General features: G+C 38.7%; 1 protein-coding gene across 5 annotated transcripts in view; it reads right to left on the reverse strand.

Moving 5' to 3' along the window:
• TEC (tec protein tyrosine kinase) overlaps positions 1–17,300 on the reverse strand; it is a 149,096-nt gene that overhangs the window by 11,168 nt on the left and 120,628 nt on the right. For 4 of the 5 annotated variants that reach the window (XM_012441172.3, XM_012441171.3, XM_064366910.1 and 1 more), the window contains exons 9-14: positions 13,576–13,630; positions 7,770–7,849; positions 6,489–6,622; positions 2,881–2,955; positions 1,975–2,146; positions 1,632–1,848 (exon numbers count right to left, since the gene is read on the reverse strand). In XM_012441172.3, the coding sequence (XP_012296595.2) occupies positions 1,632–1,848; positions 1,975–2,146; positions 2,881–2,955; positions 6,489–6,622; positions 7,770–7,849; positions 13,576–13,630 (733 nt within the window). Of the gene's footprint in view, positions 1–222; positions 408–1,631; positions 1,849–1,974; positions 2,147–2,880; positions 2,956–6,488; positions 6,623–7,769; positions 7,850–13,575; positions 13,631–17,300 lie in introns of all 5 variants that reach the window. The other variant, XR_001105494.2, reaches the window with a different exon arrangement.

The following is a 17,300-nucleotide window of genomic DNA, read 5'->3' on the forward strand; positions in this document are numbered from 1 at the left end:
TTTAAGTACAAAAAAGACAAAGGTTCTTAGTTCACGAGTTTCAATTAACAGAGATGTTCTTTGTCATCCCTGACATAATGATGATAATACTGATGTTATCCACAGCATGTCTATTTTACAAAGCCCTGTGATCTTTAAAACAGTCTTGCAAGCCAAACAACATTATAACCCACAATTTACAGACACAGAAACTGAATCTAAGATAAGTTTCCCAAAACGCACCTAGGAAATCAAGTGTTTCATCTCCAAATCTTCAACTCTCTAATATGCTTTAATTCTAGAGGCAGCATAGCATAGTACCTAAGTATGGATTGTAGAGCCAAACTCCCAGGGTTCAAATCCTGGCTCTACAATTTACTTGCCCATTGGTAAGTTATTTTATCCTGTTTGTACCTCAGTTTCCTCATCTGTAAAAAGGGAATAATAAGAAAATCTACTTCCTAGAATTGTTATGATTAAATGAGTTTATCTGTAAAATACTTATCAGAGCAATGTTTGTCTAAGGTGATTGTTAACTTTAAAAAATATTTTGCTAAGCCCAGGTGCGGTGGCTCACGCCTGTAATCCTAGCACTTGGGAGGCTGAGGCAGGCAGATCGCTTGAGCTCAAGAGTTTGAGACCATTTCTAAGCAACATGGCGAAACCCCATCTCTACAAAAATTAGCCAGGCATGGTGGCACATGCCTGTAGTCTCAGCTACTTGGAGAGCTGAGGCAGGAGGATCACTTGAATCCGGGAGTTTGAGGCTGTAATGAGCCAAGATTGTGCCATTGCACCCCAGCCTGAAATTCAAAATGAGACCCTGTCTCAAAGAAAAAAAAAAATTTTTTTTTTTGTTTTGCTGCTTTCTAGAAGAAATGTGTCCATGCTTTATCACTAGAAAGCTAAAACTAAAATATAGGAGAAAGTCCCAAATGAAAATTACACTCTTCTTGGTGGAAGAATTATTTTCAAGGGACAGACAGTGCTACTGATATGCTGAAAACAGACACAGTTGTAAAGATCAGGTAGAAAAAAAAACAGAAGGAAAAGAAGAATGGAGGAGAGAGTGAGAACAGTTGAGAAGGGAAAAACTGTCTCCATCATAGTAATTTAGAACCAGTAACAGATTTTTTTTTTGGTATTTTGGGAAGTTAAAATGAGCCTCCATGTTTTCTCTGTGATTTAAGAGCTTTTTTTTAAAATCCAAAGGATTTCTCTTATAGTTTCTGTTTATAGTGCGTGAGGTGGAAAAGAACTTGGGATCTAGTTAGAAAATCAAAGCCAATCCCAGCTTCCCTATTTATCACAGTAGGCAAGGCTTTGCACTTCCCTGAAGCTAATTTTCCCATCTCTACAACAGTGATGGTAAGAGAATCCACTGTGAGTTGCTATCTCATGGGATTCTTATGGAGATCAAAAAATTAAAACATGGAAACTTGTTTGGAGATGTTAACTGGGCAAATCATTAGATTTAATGAAGATCTTTCCTGTAAAATTACAGGGCAAGTTAAATTTACCAACTTTAAAAATAATGGTGAAACATTGTTAAGAACAAAACTTGGTTATTAATACATCATTGCACATTTGCTGACCCCATGTTGCAAAGGAATTCAGCCAATGAATGGGAATATGGGTGGCTAGGGGGTTACCAGATCTCTGTGGATGAAGCTGTTTCTCTCCAGATACTCCATCCCTTCACACACATCCTGACACATGCTCAGCAGCACGTCTCTACTGAAATGACCTTGTCTCTGTCGGAGGAAATTCAGAAGGCAGCCCCTTTCCATGAACTCGGTAACAATGTATATTGGTTTCTGCTGGGTGCATACACCATAAAGCTGCACTAACTTCGGGTGTGTCAGTTTCCTGGGAAGGAAAACATACATATATATATATAGAGAGAGTTACCACAGGAAAAGAAACTACCAAGTTTTTGGTGAGGGGCCACTTTTTAATACGAAAAGGTGAGCCAGAAAGATGACAGCAACTTACATCATCACTTTAGCTTCTTCTATAAAGTCCTCCTCGCACATCGCACCTTCCCGAATAGCTTTGATTGCGACTTTGTACTGAGCTCGCCATTTGCCAAGCCTCACCACTCCAAACAGTCCACTTCCCAATTCTCTCATAAAGGTCAGTTCTGAAGGGTTAATCTCCCATTTCTCTGCAGGACAGAAGGCGAAAGTGTTCATATTTAAAAAGGAAAACATAGCATGAATCAGAGAGGGAAAAAAGAACCTATAACCAAGATCAACCTCAAAATTACAGGATAACACTGTAATAATTCCTGGTAAAACACAGAAAAGACTTAAAACCTGCATCTGAACTCCAAAAGGTGGAGAGGATGTATGCCTTCTAACCAACGTGAAATGAAGGCAAGACAATTCTGCATAACAGGCTAATAATAATATAGCCTGAAAGTTAAAGGTACTTTTGTCAAACAAACACTTCCTTCTTTACTACTCTTCCTTCTCATTTTTTTTTTCTTTTTCAATTCCATCAAGTTGGAAATAATCTAATCTGCTGTTTTAAAGGCTTTTGCCAGAAGCAACAAAGACAATTAAATTGGAAGCTTTCTCTCTTACCTCCATCCTTATTCACATTCTTGTAACCAAAAAAGCTGGTGAGAACAAGGAAGGACTTTGATTTATTTTAGATGTTAACATGATAATGCTTATTTTTCACTGACAGAAAGCTTTCTATGGAATTATGAATAATGATGAAAATAGAATACCTAGGTTGCTATGGTCTTAAATATAATTATCTAAAAACCCATGCTATAAACTTATAAAAAAAAAACAGTTCTAGTACATGAAATAGTACACATCCAAATTTGTCTTATGACAATGGATTATTTTCAAGGAAAATTAGCTCATGCAACTGCAAAATAAGAGTTACCATAGCTGAATCCTGCAGTGGTGGGTGCATTCTTCCCTTTCACACTAACTGGGTACCGAAGCCGGGTGGCAAGTCCTAGTAATCAAAGAGAGCGTTGCAGTCAAACTCACTCATAATCATTCTGCTTGGTAAAATGCTACAGGAAACTCACTTATAAAATTCATCATTTACTCATTTTCTGCTCATCCTCTGTGTGTACATACACTACCACGCTATATGCTTTTATTCATTCAATAAACATTTTCTTTTAAATGCTGCAGTGTTTATCAGGCACCATGCTAGCTTTCTCTTTTCTCAAATATTTTAAAGGATGTTAAAAGGTTTCTAACAGTTATTTCATGTTCTTTTCCAATATGAGAGCTGAACTATGAAAGTGAATTATATCAGTCTGCTAAAAACGAAAGTTATTCACCTGACATGACACAGTATTCGGGATCTTAGCATAAAAATTGGGCTCTAAGATACCAACAACTGGGAATACCAACTACTGGGAATCAGTGTGGATCTTTTAACCCAAGTTGCCTACAACACGAAGTAAGAAATAGGAGGTGCCTCTTCCATAAACACCTATAGCACTCTGTATTTCCTCTACTACAGGGTATTTCAGAGAAATTTAAAATTGTTACATACTTCTCTGTCTCCCCCCAAGTGTTAGGGTCTGGAAAAATCAGGATCAGTGACTACCCCTAGTCCACCACAATCTCCCCAAAACCTGGCTCTGTTTCTGGCATGCAGTAGGCACTCGATACATGTTTGTTGAATGAATTGAGATGACAGTGAAGAATAAAACTTATACAGGAACACAGAAAAGAAAATTAGGGAGCAAAAACCCCAAAAAAGAAAACAACAAAATAAGATATAAAAGGTTTTTTGGGAATTAATTGATATGAACTTAGTTCCTCAAACGTTAAACACAGAGTTGCCATATGATGCAGCGTACTCATAACTAGGTAAATACCCAAGAGAAATGAAAACATATTTCCATGCAAAAACTTGTACACAACTGTTCACAGAAGCATTATTCATAAGAAACCAAATGTGGAAACAATCCAAATGTCTACCAACTGATGAACAATAAACAAAATGCATACAATAAATTATTATTTGTCAATACAAAGGAATGGATACTTTTACCAGTAGGCTGCCTGAATTTAGAAATTCCATCTTCTCCTGGACCTCCTGCGTCCTGGTACAAACTAATTTCTTCTCTCTCTTTTTTTTTTTTTGAGATGGAGTCTCACTCTGTTGCCTAGGCTGGAGTGCAGTGGCGTGATCTTGGCTCACAGCAACCTCTGCCTCCTGGGTTCAAGTGATTCTCCTGCCTCCCAAGTAGCTGGGATTACAGGCACACACCACCACACCCGGCTAATTTTTGTATTTTTAGTAGAGACGGGGTCTCACCATGTTGGCCAGGCTGGTCTCAAACTCCTGACCTCGGCTGATCTGACTACCTTGGCCTCCCAAAGTTCTGGGATTATAGGCGTGAGCCACAGCACCTGGGCACAACTAATTTCTAACAATGTGTTCAGGAAGTCCATCACAGCAATAAACATTAATGGTGATTTACATTGTCTAGAATCTCTAGTGATATTGTCAGCAATTCTTTTCCTTAACAACATTACATCTATAGTTTGTACAGATCTAGGCTGTGTCTTGGCTTCCATAAGTAGATGAAGCATGACTTTCTCACACAACAGTTGGATGTTAAGATAACCCCTGTATTTGGAGACAGAAAGGTTGATCCTTTGTCTCACCATTTAGCATTATTATGCTCAATTTGAAACTGTTACTTTACTTAAGAGTTAAATGTAGACTTGTATGCTGGCCTGAGAACCTAACCATTCCACAAATATTGTGTTAGGCTCTGGGTTGTGACTTAATAATAGGCAGAAGTTATTGTGCAATTACTATGTGCCAAGCCCTGTGCATTTTCTTTACATTATCTGATTATTTCAATATACTTGTGGTGTATGTTTTTAAAAAAGGGAATGGAATACATGTACATACTACAACATGACAACGTCAAAAACAATTATGTTAACTCAGAGAAGCTGGCAGACCACATATTCTATAATTCATTTATATGAAATGTCCAGAATAGGCAAATCTATAGAGACAGAAAGTAGGTTAATGGTCTGGAGCTGGGCTGGCGAAGGAAGATGGGGTGACAATTATTTGGTACAAGGTTTCTCTTGGGATGATGGCAATGTTCTTTAAAAAAAATTAGAGTATGCTGATAATTGGGACAACTCTGCAAATATCTATCAACCACTAAATTGTATACTTTAAATGGGTGAACTTTATAGTATGTACATTTTATCTTAGTAACAGTTATCATTATCTGAAAAAAGTGAACAGTCACAAAATAACAGGCTTTGCAAAGGGTGCCTTCAATAAAATTTCAAAATTTTTCATAACTTGGGTGAAACACTTGGCTATTCCCACCCAGTTACATTTTTAAAGTCAAAGGCTAGAAATCTTTCTATATAATCCCGTGGAACTTTAATTCTCATAAATGTGGATTCTATTATGTTTTGGCATTCAACTTGTTCCCACCCTGGTAGTAAGTGTACCAGAGCTTCAAGAAGATGGCTAACTCGTGGGACATGATTACTCTAGTGTTCTCTAGAAACCTACAGTCTAGGACTGAATCCTGGCTCATCTGGCATCTTCTGTGACTATTCTGAAATAGACGTACCTTGGACTTTAGTTTCGTATCAAGGACATATATACCACATAAATGTGAACTTTTTTTAACTTTTATTTTAAGTTCAGGGGTACAAGTGCAAGCTTGTTATGTGGTTAAACTTGTGTCATGGAGGTTTGTTGTACAGATTATTTCACCACCCAGATATTCAGCTTAGTACCAATTAGTTGTTTTTCCAGATCCTCTCCGTCCTCCCAAACTCCACCCTCCAAAAGGCTCCAGTGTGTTGTTCCCCTCTATGTGTCCATGTGTTCTCATTATTTAGCTTCCACTTATAAGACAGAACATGTGGAATTTGGTTTTCTGTTCCTGTGTTAGTTAGCAAAGGATAATGGCCTCCAGCTCCGTCCATGTCCCTGCAGAGGACATGATCTCATTCTTTTTTTATGGCTGCACAGATTCCATGGTTTTCTTTATCCTATCACTGATGGACATTCAGGTTGATTCCATGTCTTTGCTATTATGAATGGTGCTGCAATGAATATCCACATGCACGTGTCTTTAAAATAGAATGATTTCTATTCCTTTGGGTCTATATCTAGTAATGGGATTGCTGGGTTGAATGGTGTTTCTGTCTTTAGGTGTTTGAGGAATCATCACACTGTCTTCCACGATGGCTGAACTAATTTACCCTCCCACCAACAGTGTATAAGTGTAATGTGAACATTTACTATACACCACTGGAATAACTCATGTCCTAAGGTCAAGACAGAGATTTTTATAAAACTTGATATTATTTCTGATTTTTCTTTGTATATATAATTCCTTTAATATGCAATAATTTTAAATCAATCACATTCTACAATGAACTAACTATAATACTGCTCAAGGAATTAATCACAATATCTGATCATTTTAATCACTACCTTATATTTGAAGTAGGTTTTAACAGCTCACTTACCTGCTGCATTGTGCTTATGATATTCAATAATCTCAGGAATGGAACCAAAAGCATGTTTCTCTGCTAGGTAATACTTCTTTGGAGATGTTGTTGTTTCCTTTATATGATAATGCCTGAAACCCGATGAACCTTCTCTAGAACAAAAATCAAAATGTGTCAGAACCGAGTTGAAATAATAGAACTTCATTCTTAAGATGTTTTCTATAAGGGCAACCACAGTGCCCCTCCATATGATCCCCTCTATTCCTGACACAAATTTTATTTTCCCCATGTTCTTCTTAGCTTCGTCTTTCACATTAGCATGCCAAAGTTTTTAAAGTAATCACTGAAAACATACTTGGCCCTTTGCATGAGATTGTGAAAGAGAACATTTATGAATTCCATTTAACAACAGTTGGAAGTCTTAAAATAGCTATTAGCGGCTACTGTTTTTTATTCCTGCTGTTGCCTCAACTTATAAATATCTAGAGCACTCAAATCGCCAATAGTGAATAAATTAGACATGTAAACATTCAACTTTAGGTATCTTTCTGGAGCACAGATCTTCTCTAGTCCTCTCTTCTAAAAATGCTTTCAAGATGACTCCTGTTGCTCTTAGGGTAAAGCTCAGACTCACATGAACTTGACTCTGCTAACTCTCAAGCTTCTCTCCCCTCCCTTCACTCTGTGCTCCCATTCTACCACGCAGCTACAATATACTTTTCGGTGCCTTGAACTCACTATGTCCTCTCTCCCCTCTAGGTCCAGGCAATTTCCTAGGTTAGAAACACTCCTTCCCCTCCCTCCAGGCTTTTCCTGCTCACCGGTCAGGTCTCAGCCTGGATGCCACTTGGGAGAGCATTCATGACTAACTCAAGATGTGCCTGGGCTGTGTACCAGCCCCCACCCCAACCACACACACACACATGACCCGCCCACATGGCACTTACTACCATCACTGTCTGTTACTGGGCTGTAGCATCCACTAAGCTACTGGCAGACAGGGTCTCTGCCTCCCTTGCTCATGGTTTTATCCTTAGTGACCATCACAGTTCACTATAATTATTTGTTGATTGCTACTAAAGTTATTACAGGCATACTCAACAAATACATATGAAAAACTACAAGGAAAATGACTGAAACTATAAATACAATAAATAGTATATACACTTTAGAAATCAAGTTCAGGTTTTCTTTTTAACGGTGAAATGCTGCATATTTTAATGAAAATTAGGAAGCCATATAAACTATATAAGAAGTTCATGCAAAAACTCTTAAAAAAAAAACAGCGGGATTACTCACCCTCCAAACTTGGTATAAAGGGAGACTGTGTACAAGCCTGGTTGACTAGAATCCCTTACCATAAAACCACCTTCTTTATCCTGAAATCCAAGTTAAGAAAAAAAAAAAATATTTTTGCTCCAATTACTAATAGCAATGCCATGGAGAAGACCGAAGAACCTAATATTATAATTTTATGGTGATTATTCTTTTCCAGAAAATCTGCTTTGAAGAAGCACAACTTACCAATAGGGCCCTTTGATTTCTCCCAGCCACATGACTTTGTAATTCAAATGACTGCGCTATGAGTAGTTAAAAGAATCACACTCAATTCCCCACAATCACAAATCCTCACAAATGGTGAGACATTTCACTCAGATAATCTCTCAGTGCCCTTCCAGAAGTGAGAGACAAGATTTTGCAATTCCTTTAAGGCCTGGATATGTAGGAAAACTGTCATGGAAAAATGTATTTCTTAATGATTGAGTTTCATTTCATACATTTTTTGTATTTGTTAGGAGCTCTGATTCCTGACTCAGTATGATTTTCAATCTACATAGCACTTTTCCTATAAATGTCTCAGTGCTTTTTATAAGAATGAATTTAAAAATTTTTAATTCTCCTAGAAGTTAAATGTCAGTCTTTTTTTTTTTTTTGGAGACAAAGTCTTGCATTGTCACCCAGGCTAGAGTGCAGTGGCACAATCTCAGCTCACCGCAACCTCCACTTCCCAAGTTAAAGCGATTCTCCTGTCTCAGCTTCTCAAGTAGCTGGGATTACAGGCATGCACTACCAGGCCCATCTAATTTTTGTATTTTTAGTAGAGACGGTATTTCACCATGTTAGATAGCTTGGTTTTGAACTCCTGATCTCCAGTGATCCTCTCGCCTCGACCTCCCGAAGTGCTGGGATTACAGGCATGAGCCACCATGCCCAGCCAAATATCAGTCTTTACAAAAAGAGAGATGGAGTCACAAGTAACTTAAGCAGAGAAAATCAAAAGTTGGAAATAATGCTAAAAGACTAAAGGTCAAATCTTTCTCAGGTTCCAAGCTGAAAAGCAGCAAATGAACACTACGAACCTCAAATATCTCTCTGCTCAGTAATACCACCATCGATCTCTAGCATTTAAATTGCTTTAAGATGAAAAAGTGTGTTTATTAGTTGAAAAATAAAATAAATTGTACTCTTCTTCATAGGAAAAACAATGGAATTAAATAAGGCCCCACAAACATATCTGATAACAATTAGGGGTAATCATTGTAATAATTGGTCGGTAAAAAGTATAACAGAGGCCAGGCACAGTGGCTCATGCCTATAATCCCAGCATTTGGGGAGGTGAGGCGGGCAGATCAGTCGAGGTCGGGAGTTCAAGACCAGCCTAGCCAACATGGTGAAACCCCAACTCTACTTAAAATACCCCATCTCTACTAAAAATTAGCCAGGCATGGTGGTGCGTGCCTGTAATCCCAGCAACTTGGGAGTCTGAGGCAGGAGAATCACTTGAATCTGGGAGGCAGAGGTTGCAGTAAACTGAGATCACACCTCTGCACCACTGCACTCCAGCCTGGGTGACAGAGAAAGACACTGTCTAAAATACATAAATACAGTCTAACAGCAACCTGCTTATTTCACTTATTTATTGAAAATTTATTCTGTTCTAATGTTCTAGCATATTAATTTAATCATCAAAACAGTCCTATTACATAGGTACTATTGTTTTCCTCACATTACTTCATAGGTAAGGAAATGACAAAAAGCTGGCTGGGTAACTTGCACCAGGTCACACAGGGTGGCAGAGCCAGGATCTGGTCCCCAGGCTGCCATCTGGCTACTCACTCCCCTACAACTGCCTCTCACTGTGGGGTCTCCAGAGAGGCATGGAAGAATCCTGTGGGGGAGTAGGCATGGTTACCTGGAGTTAGAATCAAGCAAAGTCACCTACTATTGTTTTTTTAACATCAGTTACAAAAACAAGCACTCAACAAAATCTTGATGCATGATAATAAGCAGGAGGCAAAACAAGAAAGCATGAGTTTAAAAGACTGGGAACAATAACTAAATAGAATACTAGATGAGAAATGCAGAGAATTGTAGAGATCATCTTCTATTCCAACTCCTTCTCTTACAGATGCAAAAGTAGACTAGAAAAGTCACAGGTAGACTCAGGTCCCCTTACTCAGCAAAGGATAGTTCCCTCTATATATTTTACCCTTTGATTTTATTTCTTTCTAAAGGTATAGCAATTTCAGCGCATTTATTTCTAAATAGGACTAAACATCTATTAATGCTTTGTTTATAAAAAACATTATGTAATATCAATGTAAATTATTTTAAAATAACTAACTTCAAGCCAAAAGAAAGAAAGAAAAGAAATACTTAAGTACTATAAGTTAAGGTAGCAAATGATCAATCAGGAAGAGCATGAAAGTAAGCTTGCCCCTCATGCTAAGGAAAGTAAAAGTGTAACAACTGCAGCAAAATAAAGATGAGCCACCACAGGAGATTCTCCCTGCCAGGGAATATACTAATGCAGGACTCAGAGACTGAAAAGACCTTTAACCAACTACTGGCTGGTCCTAGCACAGTAGTGTTTACTACTAATTGATGACAACCAGTTACAAATTTCTTTTTTCCTTCTCTACTCCCACTGCTTTACTTGATGAGCCTTTTATCCATTTATGCCTAGTGTTCCACTATTGAAACACTAAACTTGTGGGAGTTATTTACATCCTCTGCTCAGAGTCATCACCAAGGTCTGATTATTCACACACAAAAAATTTGCAACCTCTAGCATAAATGAGTTAAAAAAACAAAAACAAAAAACAACTATCTAGAGAACCCCTGGCTGCTTGGATGGTCTAACTGTGGGACACAGTGGCTGATGGTATTTCCCTAGCAGGAATGAAGCAGAAAAAAATGAGTGATATTACTACCCACCCAGCTCTGCAGCAACACCTTCAGAATGCATGGCAAACACAAGGGAATTGTAGCCAGATGGCCAGGATCATTCTGGCTGTCACAAAGGTTTGGTCTAATGAAGGAAATTTACCAAGAGGGACAACCTTATGGTGGTCAGTGGAAAGGCCCAGGGGCTTTTCTGAGAATTAAGAATGAGGCAAGCCATCTATGCCCAGGTTTTTGTGGGGCTCGATAAAGCAGTTTTCACTTTCAGGATGAAAAATAAATTGCTACAGGGTACACTGTAACCAAACAAGTGCTAACAAAAGGGAAAACTAAAACTATCTGAAAGCTAGTAATGGCAATTCTTTATGAAAGCTGTAGGTTTGCTTCTGTGTGCCTGTATGCCTATATGTCTACATGTGTTATGTGTAGGTGACATTTCTATGGAATCTAAGAAAATCTTTAGTAAATGAAACTAGTTTTTAAATTGTTGGTAAAATAAATAGAAACATCTTCAGAATTTAATTCAGACATTTTGCCTAGATCTACTGGTCAGACAGGTTTAAGTTGTCTCTACTCAAGGTCATAAAACTGCTGCTTCTGTGAGGTTTTTCATACTTGCTTGACTTGTATGTGAGCTTAATTAAAATTAATCACTTCCTAGATTTTTTATTGGAAATTAGTGCTACTAAGAGTTACAATAGTAACTAATGGATGTAATTACAACTATTAGATGTAAGAGAAACAATTCTATATACAGAGTATATAAAGAAAGTAAGACAAGTTTTGGTGGAGAAGGCCATCCATATAAAAGATACTGGGATGTAGTTTTTGCTTAAGAAAATAATTTTTTTCTAGTTTAGAGGTTATTTAAAGGTTATTTCCAAATGAAGTAAAAAATGATATAGATAAAGCTAAGTGAGTAGAAAGAGAATGAGGAAAAAGTAAGGAAAGAGTCATGGAACTTATCCCAGCAGAGAGGAAATCTTTAGATGGTTATTAAAAAATCAAATGAATAAAATGGAAATTTATGGGGTTAAAACAAAGGTCTTAACACAACACTACTGAAGGTTATGTGGACCAAAAGGAGCCCCTGCTGGTTTCCCAACATTAAAGAGCCCAAAATCAGTTTGCTATATCCCCAATCTACAGAAACTTTAAAAGCTAAAAGACAGAGATTATAATGAGAAGACTGACCAAGAATTGCTTCAGGGCAAAACTGAAGCAGGTTAATCAAGATAAAGACTGACAAAAGGGCCAGCATCCTTTGGCTCAACCCCCTGCTTGGAAGCCAAAACCTTTTGCACAACAGAGGGTTAAATGTTGTAGACGTAGAGAAAATAAGTTTCTGAAACTAAAACATAAAAATATAAGGGTTTATAAGACTATGAAAGTTGGAATGTTTCAACAGGCTTTATGTAAAGTAGCTGTGTCTCCCTTTATCTAAATGTTTTATGGGAATGAATACTGTATCTGACTAGGGAATGTTTCTTCTACTGTAAAACAGAGGGCATGTCACTGTGCCCTTTAAGCAATATCAATTGGACATACTAAATAGGAGCCAGTATGACTGCCTAAGCTCATAGTGTAGAGAAAGTTGGAATGCTGGTAGGGACAAATTTTCTATTTGATAGTCCTTTGTTGAGTGTTTACTAGGTCTTATGACAAAAGCTAGTGAGCACCTCCCAGTGACAACTACTGGGACTCTGAACTAGAGAATTTCTACTAGAGGGGCATTTACTGACTTGCTATGGATGCTAACTATAGCTACATCTATGACTGAAGAACATAAAGTGATCTTGACACCTGAAATATCCATGTTGTCTCAGGTGATGTCAGAGGAACATTCTAATGGAGATAGCAGTGTCTAACAGAGTTCCATCATAAAATGGAAATGGTTTACATAGGATTATGCTATCTGGTGGGTACAAGGAGGAGATGCTCATGAGCAGGGAGCCACTCCAACCCAAAGACTGACTCTGGAACTGTGTGAGTAGCTGCTGGATTCTACAGTGCCCAATAAACAGCTCTCAACTGACCAATCAAGAGCTGTTTGGTTTGTAGATGGTGGTTCCAAGGTGAATGGAAAACATCCTGTGTGGAAGGCTGCTACTCTGAAGAAGAGTCAAGAAAACGTGTTTTTGTTTGTGGTAAACTATTTAAAGCTTATAGCAACTGAGTAAAGTATACTTTTGAGAGCAAAACTAAAGCACTAAATATTCTCTCCATCTGATTTCTCCAAAATTTGGAAACTATTTGTGAGTATTCTTATTTTGTGACAATATAGTTACTTGCATAAATTCAATAAGAGAATGTTTTCCTTTGTAACAGGACATACTGGTGTCCCCAGTATGTCCTGCTATAATAACCACATTGGTTATTTTACCAAAGGTTTGGGCATGTGAAATTGTAAGGGCCAGTTTCGAGGGGTAGCATGTAGGAAAACAGCCTGTTACATGGCAAGAGTGATGTCATCTTGAAGTGAAACCACAATGATGACCAGTGTTCGATCCCCACTTAGCAAGGTATTTAAACAATGCTTTCATATACACGCTTATCTAACTTCATCAGTGGTCACATGTGTTTGGTAAGAAAGTCTGAAGACATGTCCAGCAGTACATGTTTTACCCTAAAATGTTGCTATATAAAGAATACTTTCTGGAGGGCGGGTGTGGGGATACACTGTCCTGAGGCCGCTCATGATTACTTTGGTTTGTAAGTCCCTATTTAATATTTCTTTCTTAGAAACTGAATTTTTCAGTCTCTTTCTTCAGCCTCTTAGCTCCCTCAGCCTCTGGGGATAGTTTTGCATAGACTTGCTCACTGCTGACAAATTTAGAAAGAGAGATATGTGGAACTACTTATTAGGGATTCATTAAAATTAATTTGCTCTTAATCCAAGCCCACAAGTACAAACACTTACTTCACTTCGGAGGAGTTGCTCTGCCTTGCTTCTATTCGTATTTCTGCAATACCATCTGAACAGAAAAAAAAATACATTTCAGGCCTCAGGTTTTTAGAATATATTTTAGTCTTTTCAGGATTAATAAGGTAATGCTGCTTATCAATAATAAATATAACAAATATGAACAAATTAAGATATCACTCATAATTTCAACAATAGACAACTAGTAATTTTGATGTATATACTTCCAGACTTTTTCTACGCATATTTCTATGAAAACATGCATGTATGCCCATATTCTCATGTTTTATTAAAGTCAGATCAAACTATATAGGCTATACTATAACCTGAATTTTTCATATAACAGTATAAGATATTTTTGCAAATCAATATAAGTATGCATTATAGTATGCATGTGCCATAATTTATTTAAGCTTTTCTTCACTATTCAATATAAAAATCATTTTCAATTTTTCACTACTAAAATCACGGCAAGAATGAGTTTTACTCCACTGACTCAAACATACAGGGAGTGTCACTTTGTATTATTGTCTTTAATTCAAACTAAATCTTATTCCAAGCCCTCCTCCTATCAATACGGCAGCTGATTTCATCTCAGGTCATTATGGAGGCTCCCTCACTGAATTTCACAAAGGTTCCAGGTGACAAAAGAAACACAGCAAAACATAAGCACAGGCCTCCTGGGTCTTCAGACTTGCTGGTTTCCAGCAGAGCCCCAAGTTCTATGGTTGCCCAAGACTCTATTGTAGAAATGTCTGCCTTGACCAAGCAGCTGGTCTTCCCTTCCACCTGATCTTTCCACCACCCTGTGCCACATCCCAAGGCCCTGCCAATCTGTACCTCCTCTTTTTTTTTTTTTTTTTTTTTTGAGAAAGAGTCTTGCTGTTACTCAGACTAAAGTGCAATAGTGCAATCTCAGCTCACTGCAATCTCCACCTCCTGGGTTTAAGAGATTTTCCTGCCTCGGCCTCCTGAGTAGCTGAAATTATAGGCATGTGCCACCACACCTGGCTAATTTTTGTATTTTTAGTAGAGACAGGGTTTTGCTGTGTTGGCCAGGCTGTCTTGAACTCCTGGCCTCAAGGGATCCGCCCACCTTGGCTTCTCAAAGTCCTGGGATTACAGGCATGAGCCACCATGCCTGGCCCTGTACCTCTTCTTATCCTTTGGAAAACCCTTTTCTTGATACTGTCATCACCCACCTCATTCTCAGAGATAATTCACCTCTCTCCACTTTCCCCAGCATAATCAATCCCTCCATGTGACTTAAGTCAATAGGCCATGAACATGAACTCAGACAATTATCTTTGGCCTTTGGTTTTAAACTTATTTTGTTAGATCCTTTCTCTTCGGCAAGGAACTCTCCACCACAGTAATACACCCTGAGACTTCGAATGTTATAAAATCAGCTCAGCTCCACTGGACATTTAAATTTCCGGGCACTGTTTCAGCCTTCCATAAGAGAACCAGCACCTGCTTTGGGCCCAACAAAAATCCTAAAACAGGGAAACATAGGCCTTCCCTGACTAAAGAAGGGAAAAACACAAAGAACAAAAAAGACAGTACAAGATCTTTTTCTGTCCAGATTCTTTTATGTAGTAGCCAAATGCAAATTACAGCCTCAATCTGAGCTAAAGATTGTTAGATATTTTATTTGGAATCTGAAGTGTTGAACCAGGCCTCAGAATTGTCAGCATCTCATTACATGGACCCCGGTTTATGAAATGAGACCAAGTTCAACAAAATTGCAGTTGTGATCAATACACTTCTGAATGCAATTGAGAAATATAATAAATTAGGAGAACAGAATTCTGTCCCTAACACTTTTTCACTGATACAAGAAACATTTGTCAAATGCCAAAAACATTCACAAAAATTAACTAAGGAAATTTAACTGGAGCTTTAATTATAAATTATAAACTAGCAGGATTTGAGAGATTGAAAAAAATTATTAATAACAGAAGATCCCGTTTGTCTTTACAGTAAGAGTAAACAAAGGAGATTTCACCTTGGGCTCAGATATAAGAAATCAGTGAAGCTAAATTGTGGCTCTCAAGAGGAAATTAGACATAAGATACTCAGAAAAGGAGGAGGCCCCTTCCTCATCTACTGGAGCTCCTCAGAAAGAAAGAAGGAAAGAAGGAAAAGAGGAATCCAGTGCACAAAGGGCAGGCTCTTGAAAATCCTGTTCGGAGGGGTCATTTTTATGGCATTGGCAAGTTCCCTGGAAAGGATGTTCCCTTCCTTATGACATCAATTCAGACCTTTCAGTGTCTGTTGAAAGCTACAAAGGAGGAAGGAGTCATGGACCAAAAAAACAGATAAATTAACTCATGGTCGGGATTTTGTAACAGCTCAGTTCTTGGTGGCTTCTTTCTCCTCTCCTGTGATTATCTATCCCCAGGCAAGAAAAAAAAAAAAAAAAAGACAACAGTGGCTCCCCTGAATTCTCCTGTCAGAAAGAACTATACACACAGGTAAAATGTGACACAGATAGCACACACCTCTATAAAGAAATATCTGAGGCTGGCTGATTTATAAAGAGAAGAGGTCTATTTGGCTCACGGTTCTGCAGGCTGTACAAGAAGCATGGTGCCAGCACCAGCATCTGGAAAAGGCCTCAGGCTGCTTCCACTCATGTCCAAAGACGAAGGGGAGATGGCATGCAGAGATTACATGGCAAGACAGAGAAAGCAAGAGAAGAGAGAGGTACCAGGCTCTTTTCTTTTTTCTTTTTCGAGACAGTCTTGCTCAGTCATCTGGGCTGGAGTGCAGTGGTGCAATCTCAGCTCACTACAACCTCTGACTCCTGGGTTCAGGAGATTCTCCTGCACACCATGTTGGCCAGGCTGGTTTTGAACTTCTGACCTCAGGTGATCCACCCACCTCGGCCTCCCAAAGTGCTAGGATTATAGATGTGAGCCACGGTGCCTGGCCAATTTTTGTATTTTTTAGTAGAGATGGGGTTTCACCATGTTGGCCAGGATGGTCTTGAACTCCTAACCTCAAGTAATCCACCCACCTCAGCACCCAAAGTACTGGAATTACAGGCGTGAGCCACTGTGCCCGGTCTAGGCTCTTTTCAACAACCAGTTCTTGTGGGAACTAAGAGTGGGAACTCACTTCCTTGAGAAAGGTAGAGCCATTCATCATGGCAGAGAGCTCCACCTCCATGATCTCCCCCTAGGCCTCTGCTCCAACAATGGGGATCAAATTTCAAATGAGCCAGATGTGGTAGCGGGCACCTGTAATCCCAGCTACTCAGGAGACCGGGGCAGGAGAATCACTTGAACCTGGAGAGGTGGAGGTTGCAGTGAGCTGAGATCGCACCACTGCACTCCAGCCTGGGTGACAGAGTGAGACTCTGTCTCCAAAAAGGAAAGAAAGAGAGAAAGAGAGACAGAGGGAGGGAGGAGGGAGGGAGGGAAGAAGGAAGGAAGGGAGGGAGGAAGGGAAGGGAAGGGAAGGGAAGGGAGGGAGGGAGGGGTAGGGATTTTAAAAAGCATTCCACAGAAAAGCTTTATTAGAGGCTAATACCTTTTGATAAAGGAACTATACATCTAGAATTTGTAGGTAATTTGTCAGATTGTTCTTAGATATTAAAATTCTAATATGAATTTGTTTTTCACATTAGCTGGTTACCCCAAAATAGCAGTGCAGATAAGGAAAGAAGAGGTACGAGGGCATTTCGTCTTTTAACCTGGAAAGGTCAAACCCTTGCC

This window comes from Aotus nancymaae, unplaced genomic scaffold (genome assembly GCF_030222135.1).
Source record: "Aotus nancymaae isolate 86718 unplaced genomic scaffold, 86718_ANA_hifiasm-v0.15.2.pri h1tg000006l, whole genome shotgun sequence".
NCBI lineage: Eukaryota > Metazoa > Chordata > Mammalia > Primates > Aotidae > Aotus > Aotus nancymaae.